The 10,573-nt window shown below is 39.6% G+C and overlaps 1 protein-coding gene across 2 annotated transcripts; it reads left to right on the top strand.

The window, feature by feature from the left end:
- Positions 1-597: 597 nt before the first annotated feature.
- Positions 598-10,330, top strand: LOC106572460 (glucose-induced degradation protein 8-B homolog). 2 transcript variants are annotated; one of them, XM_014146666.2, is made up of 5 exons: positions 598-696; positions 3,953-4,086; positions 4,284-4,480; positions 5,087-5,284; positions 8,661-10,330. In XM_014146666.2, exons 2-5 carry the CDS (start codon positions 3,960-3,962, stop codon positions 8,832-8,834), a joined length of 696 nt encoding a protein of 231 aa, XP_014002141.1. In that variant the 5' UTR covers positions 598-696; positions 3,953-3,959; the 3' UTR covers positions 8,835-10,330. The 2 variants fall into 2 exon arrangements, with proteins under 2 accessions (XP_014002141.1, XP_014002142.1); XM_014146667.2 differs by lacking the exon at positions 598-696 and adding an exon at positions 704-1,047.
- The last annotated feature ends 243 nt before the right edge of the window (positions 10,331-10,573 follow it).

The raw sequence follows: 10,573 nt of genomic DNA, 5'->3' as shown, positions 1-10,573 counted from the left end.
CATTGATTGGGATGCCCCTCAGCCTTATTACTGCATTATAAACTAATGTTTACTAAATATAAATAAACATAGCTACAACGTGATGAAGTAATTTGCTTTTGAATGAATTTTGAAGAGATGTAATACAGTAAAGTAGGCCTAGGTGATTCTCAACCAGATACACCCTGAGAAAACCCTAGTATGCCTATCCTTACAAAAAAAATGGAAGTTTTGAAACTGCAGTAAAAGTGCAGCAACTGTAGTCGACTGTGGTATTTTGGATACAGTAATTGCAGAATAACGGCAGATATACTGCACTCTAACTGCTGTTATATACATCTGACTGCAATCTTTTTTCGTCAGGGTACCCTAAGAAGTAATACATGTCTTTGTTTTACTTCATTTTCACTTTGCGTTAATTCCACAGAACAGACTTTCAAATTACACCAAGGTATATACAATGAGGTGAAACGTTTAGAACCTTGCAGCCCAATTCTACAAGACATAAAATATCTGTTCCACAAAATGCATTTCTATTTGAAAGGTTTTGCAACGTTGAACCGTTCTGAACAGACCCCATCACTGCTACTGTTCCTTGGTAACCATGACATCATTCCACTGGCCAATCGTAGTTATGTTTCCCCAAATCACGTTCGGTTGTCGTGATTCACGCGAGAGAGCTTGAAGCAACTACACATCCGTAGCCGATTGTTACAGGTATTTTTAATCGAACAATAAAGCTGACTACTATATTTGATAGCGATAAAATATAGTATTATGTAGTGTATTGTACTCTTCGTTCATGTTACAATTACACGTTGGTGGGTGATGCACCAACAAGCTAACGTTAGCTAGCCATCTAGCTAGTATCAACACAACAAATAACGATAGTTAGCGAGCTAATTTCAGACTAAATGGTTTGGTGTGTGAGACCAGAATATTCGCTCTGTTCCTCGCATAGATGGTAGATATGATATAATTGTTAAATAGCCAGCTAACCTTTCGAAATTAAAGGATTTAGTTAGCTACATAGCAAGCGTTGTTTTGTTCTTCAAACACCACGCCGAGGTAAAGTTGGTTTTATATTCGGACATTCATCATAAGCCGTTTACAAATGTAAAAATCAATAACTAATTCACCGTTTGTCACATAAACATCAAACTAGGTATGATTTATTCAATAAATGTATAGCATACTTTTACAACCTTTTTTTGTCGTTGAAAAATTCCAGTTTTGATTTGATAGAAATACATAAAATCTATAAAATGTCATAAAGAAGTATAAATCAATAAGTAATTCACCGTTTGTCACAGATGTCTAGTATACTTTTACAACCTTTGCTTTGAATAAACATTCCAGTTTTGATTTGACAGAAATACATTAACATCTATAAAATGCCGTTTAAAGCTATATAAATCAATAACGTTTTCACTGATTATGACAGAATCATCAAGCTAAGTATGATATTTTCTATAAATGTCTAGCATACTTTTACAACCTTTGTTTTGAGGAGAAATTCCAGTTTTGATTTGATATAAATACATAAAATCTATAAAATTATATTTAAAACCCTATAAATCAATAACTAATTCACCATTTGTCAAAGAAACATCAAACTATGTATGATTTATTCTATAAATGTCTAGCATGCTTTTTAAAAACTTGGTTTTGAGTAAAAATTCCAGTTTTGATTTGATAGAGGACATGTGGTACGTCTAGAGGGCGTGTGGTCAAAGTTACATTTACATTACATTTACATTACATTTAAGTCATTTAGCAGACGCTCTTATCCAGAGCGACTTACAAAATGGTGCATTCACCTTATGATATCCAGTGGAACAACCACTTTACAATAGTGCATCTAAATATTTTAAGGGGGGGGGGGGGGGTTAGAAGGATTACTTTATCCTGTCCTAGGTATTCCTTAAAGAGGTGGGGTTTCAGGTGTCTCCGGAAGGTGGTGATTGACTCCGCTGTCCTGGTGTCGTGAGGGAGCTTGTTCCACCATTGGGGTGCCAGAGCAGCAAACAGTTTTGACTGGGCTGAGCGGGAACTGTGCTTCCTCAGAGGTAGGGGGGCCAGCAGGCCAGTGGTGGATGAACGCAGTGCCCTTGTTTGGGTGTAGGGCCTGATCAGAGCCTGAAGGTATGGAGTTGGTAGGTATGGTAAGTTCTAACGAGTCTGTTATACCCTATTAGAAATTCTGCATCTTCAGTCATATTAGATTAGATTACAGGAAAAAACTACAGGATGAAGGAGTCAGGCCTTACTAACAAAGAAGACGGGTGGATGGACCAAGACAACCAAGAGGATCAACATGGACATTGCACAATGGAGATAGGGATAACTAAGAGTGAACCGTAACATACACTACTGTTCAAAAGTTTGGGGTCACTCAACTGGCAGCTTCATTAAATACTACCCGCAAAGCACCAGTCTCAACGTCAACAGTGAAGAGGCGACTCCGGGATGCTAGGCAGAGTTGCAAAAAAAAAAGCCATCTTATCTTTTTATTGGCCAGTCTGAGATATGGCTTTTTCTTTTCAACTCTGCCTTGAAGGCCAGCATCCTGGAGTGCCTCTTCACTATTGTCGTTGAATTAATTAATGAAACTGCCAGTTGAGGACTTGTGAGGCATCTGTTTCTCAAACTAGACAGTCAAATGTACTTGTTCTCTTGCTCAGTTGTGCACCTGGGCCTCCCACTCCTCTTTCTATTCTGGTTAGAGACAGTTTGCGCTGTTCTGTGAAGGGAGAAGTACACAGCGCTGTATGAGATATTCAGGTTCTTGACAATTTCTCGCATGGAATAGCCTTCATTTCTCAGAACAAGAATAGACTGACGAGTTTCAAAAGAAAGTACTTTGTTTCTAGACATTTTGAGCCTGTGATCGAACCCACAAATGCTGATGCTCCCGATATTCAACTAGTCTAAAGAAGGCCAGTTTTATTGCTTCTTTAATCAGAACAAAAGTTTTCAGCTGTGCTAACATAATTACAAAAGGGTTTTCTAATGACAATTAGCCTTTTAAAATGATAAACTTGGATTAGCTAGCACAACATGCCATTGGAACACAGGAGTGATGGTTGCTGATAATGGGCCTCTGAACGCCTATGTAGATATTCCATTACAAATCTGCCGTTTCCAGCTACAATAGTCATTTACAACATTAACAATGTCTACACTGTATTTCTGATCAATTTGATGTTATTTTAATGGACAAAAAATGTGCTTTTCAAAAACAAGGAAATTTCTAAGTGACCCCAAACTTTTGAACGGTAGTGTATGTTATGGTTCACTCTTAAGACATTCCACAGTGGAGATAAGGAAAACTATGTTGATCCTCTTGGTTGTCTTGGTCCATCCACCTGTCTTCTTTGTTAGTCAGAACTGACTCCTTCATCCTGTAGTTTTTTCCTGTAATCTAATCTAATATGACTGAAGATGCAGAATTTCTAATAGGGTATAACAGACTCGTTAGAACTTTGACCTCACGCCCTCTAGACAGACTACATGCCCTCTATCAAATCAAAACTTGAATTTTTCTCTAAAACAAAAGTTGTAAAGTATACATTTATAGAATAAATCATACATAGTTTGATGTTTTTGTGACAAACTGTGAATTAGTTATTGATTTAAGTTTACAGTTTAAAATGGAATTTGATAGATTTTATGTATTTCTATCAAGTCAAAACTGGAATTTTTACTCAAAACAAAGGTTGTAAATGTATGCTAGACATTTATAGAATAAATCATATCTAGGTTGATGATTCTGTGACATGGTTAATTAGTTATTGATTTTTACATTTGTAAATGGCTTTTAGCGAATGTCTGATGAATGTCTGAATTTGTGAATATAAAACCAAATTTACCTCGGTCTCGACCACAGTCACTCTTGACCACAGTCACTCTTGACATATCGGTGCAATTACTACTTGCTAGCTAACACACTTTTTTTATTCAAACTTCACAGGATCTCAATGTCAATGATGAATTACGCGGAAAAGTCAGAAGATATTACTAAAGATGAATGGATGGACAAACTGAACAATGTACACATACAGAGGGCGGACATGAACCGGCTCATTATGAATTACCTTGTGACAGGTATTCCACGATTCACACTTTTGTGTCAGTTGCTGCTAAAACAACCTCCAATCTGAGCCGCTCTCTATCCCAGTTAACCGTTCTGAATCTTCAGCTTGTCTCTCCTTACAGAAGCAGAATCCTACATTTTTCCTTGATCTATCCGGTTGATTTTTCTTGTGATTTTGATGGTCTCACTCTTGTTTGTGTTTGTGCAGAAGGGTTTAAAGAGGCAGCTGAGAAGTTTCGGATGGAGTCTGGGATCGAGCCCAGTGTGGACCTGGACTCTCTGGATGAGAGGATAAAGATTAGAGAGCTGATCCTGAAGGGACAGATACAGGAGGCCATCGCACTCATCAACAGCTTACACCCAGAGCTGCTTGACACCAAGCGCTACCTGTACTTTCACCTGCAGGTAAGGATGCCCTCAGGGGACTGATTTAGGATCAGAGTTTGTCCAAGACAACAACATCTATTGTGGATGTCCATTGCCCACACCAAAACACTTGATAAAACGTATATTTAATTCCTTTGCCAGCGGCATACCACCCTGCATCCAACTGCTGGCTTGCTTCTGAAGCTAAGCAGGGTTGGTCCTGGTCAGTCCCTGGATGGGAGACCAGATGCTGCTGGAAGTGGTGTTGGAAGGCCAGTAGGAGGCACTCTTTCCTCTGGTCTAAAAAAATATCCCAATGCCCAGGGCAGTGATTGGGGACATTACCCTGTGTAGGGTGCTGTCTTTCATATGGGACATTAAACAGGTGTCCTGACTCTCTGTGGTCACTAAAGATCACATTGCACTTATTGTAAGAGTAGGGGTGTTAACCCTGGTGTCCTGGCTAAATTCCCAATCTGGCCTTCATACCACCTAATCATCCCCAGCTTCCAATTGTCTCATTCATCCCCCCTCCTCTCCCCTGTAACTATTCCCCAGGCCATTGCTGAAAATGACAATGTGTTCTCAGTCAGCATAAAAAGTCCCTCTCCATTACTTCCCTCCTTCCCCTTTTCCTCTTTGTAGCAACAGCACTTGATTGAGTTAATCAGGCTGCAGGAGACAGAGTCTGCGTTGGAGTTTGCCCAGACACAGCTGGCAGAGCAGGGGGAGGAGAGCCGTGAGTGCCTGACAGAGATGGAGAGGACGCTGGCTCTTCTTGCCTTCGACAACCCAGAAGAGTCGCCCTTTGGAGACCTGCTTAACATGATGCAGCGACAGAAGGTGTGTCTGTGTGTGTGGCCTATCATCTGTATAATTGTTTATTAGGCTATTATAAACTGGGTGGTTCGAGCCCTGAATGGTGATTGGCTGACAGCTGTGGTATATGAGACCGTATACCACTGGCATGACAAAACATTTCTAATTAAGTTGGTAACGAGTTTATAATAGCAATAAGGCACCTCAGGGGTTTGTGGTATATGACCAATATACCACGACTAAGGGCTGTATCCGGGCACTCTGCGTTGTGGCTTGCATAAGAACAGCCCTTAGCCATGGTATATTGGCCATATACCATGCCCCTTCGTGCCTTATTGCTTAATTATAGCCTCTTTACACTACACTAGCTTGACGACGCATACTAGATCCACAACATATACAGTGCTCTCCGTAATTATTAGGACAGTGAAGCATTTCTTCTTCTTTTGGCTCTACTACAAAAATCAAACAATGACTATGAGATTAAAGTGTAGACTATCAGCTTAATTTTGAGTGTATTTTCATCCATATCGGGTGAACCGTTTAGAAATTACAGCACTTGTTGTACATAGTCCCCTCATTTTAGGGGAGCAAAAGTATTGGGACAAATACACTTATGTGTATTAAAGTAATAAAAAGTTAAGTGTTTGGTCCCATATTCATAGCACACAATGACTACATCAAGCTTGTGACTGAAATTTGGTGGATCCATTTGCTGTTTGTTTTGTGTCCAATAGAAATGAATGATAAATAATGATGTATTGTGCATTTTGTAGTCACTTTTATTGTAATAAGAATAGAATATGTTTCTATTTTTGGGGGGGGTATGATATTTGTGCGTCTAACTTTCTCTCACTCGTCATTATTCATGATTTATTTTTAATTTTTTCTCACCTTTATTTAACCAGGTAGGCTAGTTGAGAACAAGTTCTCATTTACAACTGCGACCTGGCCAAGATAAAGCAAAGCAGTGCGACACAAACAACAACACAGAGTTACACATGGAATAAACAAACATACAGTCAATAATACAATAGAAAAAGTCTATATAAAATGTGTGAAAATGAGGCAGGACAATGGAGGTAAGGCAATAAATAGGCCATAGTTGCGAAATAATTACAATATAGCAATTAAACACTGGAGTGATAGATGTGCAGAAGATGAGTGTGCAAGTAGAGATACTGGGGTGCAAAGGAGCAAAAATAAATAACAGTATGGGGATGAGGTAGTTGGATGGGCTATGTGCAGATGAGCTATGTACAGGTGCAGTGATCTGTGAGCTGCTCTGACAGCTGGTGCTTAAAGCTAGTGAGGGAGATATGAGTCTCCAGCTTCAATGATTTTTGCTGTTCGTTCCAGTCATTGGCAGCAGAGAACTGGAAGGAAAGGCGGCCGAAGGGGGAATTGGCTTTGGGGGTAACCAGTGAAATAATCCTGCAGGAGCGTGTGCTACGGGTGGGTGCTGCTATGGTGACCATCGAGCTGAGATAAGGCGGGGCTTTACCTAGCAAAGACTTATAGATGACCTGGAGCCAGTTGGCTTTGCGACGATATATGAAGCGAGGGCCAGCCAACAAGAGCATATAGGTCACAGTGGTGGGTAGTATATGGGGCTTTGGTGACAAAATGGATGGCACTGTGATAGACTGCATCCAATTTGCTGAGTAGAGCGTTGGAGGCTATTTTGTAAATTACATCGCCAAAGTCAAGGATTGGTAGGATAGTCAATTTTACGAGGGTATGTTTGGCAGCATCAGTGAAGGATGCTTTGTTTTGCGAAATAGGAAGCCGATTCTAGATTTCATTTTGGATTGGAGATGCTTAATGTGAGTCTGGAAGGAGAGTTTACAGTCTAACCAGACACCCAGGTATTTGTAGTTGTCCACATATTTTAAGTCAGAACCGTCCAGAGTAGTGATGCTGGACGGGCGGGCAGGTGTGGGCAGCGATCGGTTGAATAGCATGCATTTAGTTTTACTTGTATTTATGAGCAGTTGGAGGCAACGGAAGGAGACTTGTATGGCATTGAAGCTCGTCTGGAGGTTAGTTAACACAGTGTCCAAAGAAGGGCCAGAAGTATACAGAATGGTGTCGTCTGCGTAGAGGTGGATCAGAGAATCACCAGCAGCAAGAGCGACATTATTGATGTATACAGAGAAGAGTCGGCCCGAGGATTGAACCCTGTGGCACCCCCATAGAGACTGCCAGAGGTCTGGACAACAGGCCCTCCGATTTGACACACTGAACTCTATCTGAGAAGTAGTTGGTGAACCAGGTGAGGCAGTCATTTGAGAAACCAAGGCTGTTGATTCATTCAGGATTATCCGTAATCATGGTAGCATCCACATTAATGTAGAAGTGTTTCAAAACATTCTATTCTTATTTACAATAATGGTGACTCCAAAATGCACAATTCATTATTTACCATTAATTTCTATTGGGCACAAAATAATCTGAAACACAACCAAAACAAACAGCAAATGTATCCAACAAATTTGTAGAGTCACAAGCTTGATGTAGTCATTGTGTGCTATGAATATGGGACCAAATACTAAGCTTTTTACTACTTTAATACACATATAAGTGAATTTGTCCCAATACTTTTCCTCCCCTAAAATGGGGGGGACTATGTACAACAAGTTCTGTAATTTCTAAACGGTTCACCCGATATGGATGAAAATATGCTCAAATTAAAGCTGACAGTCTGCACTTCATAGTCATTGTTTGATTTTTAATCCAACCTTTTGAAGTATTGAGCCTAAAGAAGAAGGAACAAAAAGAAAACGCTGTCCTGATAATTACAGAGGGCACTGTATTTTTGGGTGGTAAAGAGACGGATCTAGCTTCAAATCGCTCTTTCCCAAGCCACCTCCATAGGTAGTGTGGGACACGTGTACACCAAATACCCCCCTCTGAGTGGTATAGTGTAAAGACAATGGCTCTCTGATGCCACATGCCCCTGCAAGAATGACCTTAATTATCTTAATTCCAGGAGACAGCGTTTTTGTTAGCCAAATTGAAAATGAAATGCTTTTAAAATGTCCACACATTTGTGAATCATTGTATTAATCAAGTGTGCAACATTATGTGCAATATGGTTTAGATCCTTATTTTGTTTGTCTATATACTATGGTATTTACAGTATGCTAATAGCTGCAAACACACATGAAGCAGGAATGTGGCTTTGGCCACACCACATCCAAGGTTAATGTAAAGATACTGTAAACAGATAAGTTGCAAATATGATGTTGAAGAGTCAGCTCTTACTACACATATTTTACTAATGTAAAGAAAGAGCCTTAATGTGCATGAGTAAAAGGGTCTCTTTTTGGGGTTGTTCTATGTGTGACTGTATTCCTGTAATTTAAACACCTTTCTTTCTTTTCTCAATGCTCTTCAGGTGTGGAGTGAGGTGAACCAGGCTGTGCTGGACTATGAGAACAGGGAGTCAACACCCAAACTGGCCAAGCTACTCAAGCTGCTGTTATGGGCTCAGAACGAGCTGGACCAGAAGAAAGTCAAATACCCCAAAATGACAGACCTCAGCAAAGGCACTATTGAGGATCCCAAGTGAAATGAACGAGCAGTGACATGGACTACCACACTTCCTTTCTCCTATTTATAAGCAGTCGACGACTGGATGATAACGTAATAAAAACATATTATATATACCAATATAAATACTTTTTTCATGTTGCATATATGAGAGGACTTAATTGATTGTGCAAACAGTATATGGCTGTATTTTAAAAAGTGACAACTGCTATGATGATATAAACATTCAACAGTGTACCCACATTTATAGTCATTTTGAAAGACAAATTTAAATTGCTGGTTTATATTTGAGTACCTGAAAAATAAGTATTATTCACTTTTACTTGAGTATCATGGTGAGTTCTGAGTATCATTTTGTTTTATTTGTTTTTAAGCCACTGGGTTGCCACGCACTAGCGGTTCTGGGGGGGGGGGCAGTGCCCCTGTGACAACAATTTTGGCCCCCTAAATGTGGAGTATGAAATCATTTTTACATAACTAATTTTTGCTATCGTTCTTTTTTTACATCCATTATTAGACAGTGGCAACACGGAATACTAATTTAACCCAAACATTTTCCAGAGGGACGGCTTTAGGCGGAACACAACATTATCGTACCACATGCATCTGCATTATGAACATGGTCTTTTGCCTGCTAATGCCTGCAATGCAGTGAAGAAAACGATATGACAACAATAACGTCTAATGTAACTGGCCCCTCTAACAGTACTACTCTCCCCAGCTTGCCCCCCCCCCCCAGATGAAATGGTCTAGAACTGCCACTGTTGCCACGCTGAGTGGAGTTATGATTTTATACATATAAGGTAGACTTTAAGACTAAATTAGGCTCATGTGTAAAGGAAAGAGAGGAATAGGCTATACGCCACTTTTTCTAGATAAAGGGTTTGGATTAAGTGGAAACTGTGTTACCCAGCCTTTTATCTACTGTACTTTGATAGGCTATAACCGGTAATCTGATATTAACCTGTCTACTGCTGGATGAAATTATTGCTTACATGGAAATACGGGTTTCTTTTAAATGGTTGGCTGAGTTTACATTCCCTTCTGTCTGTGAAAGACACATGGAGCTCTGCCTTGTATTGTTTGTTTGTTTTGTTGAGGATTGAAAAGTTGTAGATGGTGGAAACCTTGACCTTTCACAGTAGTAGGGCTGTACTTATTTTTCTCCTACAGGAGTAGAGAGAAGTTAGGTACACATGACCAGTTTGCTGTTAACTTAAGAGTTAGTTACCAGTTAGAATTTTTACATTTACTGCACAGATGCATGTAGTGTAATGTTGTTGAATTAGTTATGGTCATTACAGAAGCACTCATGCCTTGTTTATGTTATGTGGGAGTTTAAATATTTGTTTCCTTTGTACCTGCTGCTAAATGTCCATTATTCATTTCGTATAACTTTTTATTGTACTGTAAGACAATGTGATCATAGAGACTGCAGATAACTCCCCTCTTATTATTGGACGTTTTTCAGGCAATATTTGCAGATATGGAAATAAACAATTATTTTGAGTGACAGTTTTATTGAAATACGGCCTTATACAGTAGGTAATGTATGACAATCCATTAAGAGCATTGTTTCCTGCATTGTGTAGCCTTGCTGCTCAGGTTCATTTATTTATTGTGAATGTGCAATTTTGGCATAGAAGGGATGAATAGTAGGTCACCTGTTGAAGCATTGGCTCACTACTGCAGTGGTCGTGGAGTCTGGTCGTGGAGTCTGAGGACGCGTTCTAAATTGTAAACTCCGCGATCACACAT

The sequence above is a fragment of the Salmo salar genome, chromosome ssa15 (assembly GCF_905237065.1).
Source record: "Salmo salar chromosome ssa15, Ssal_v3.1, whole genome shotgun sequence".
NCBI lineage: Eukaryota > Metazoa > Chordata > Actinopteri > Salmoniformes > Salmonidae > Salmo > Salmo salar.
This window is presented reverse-complemented; position numbering and strand designations above follow the sequence as displayed.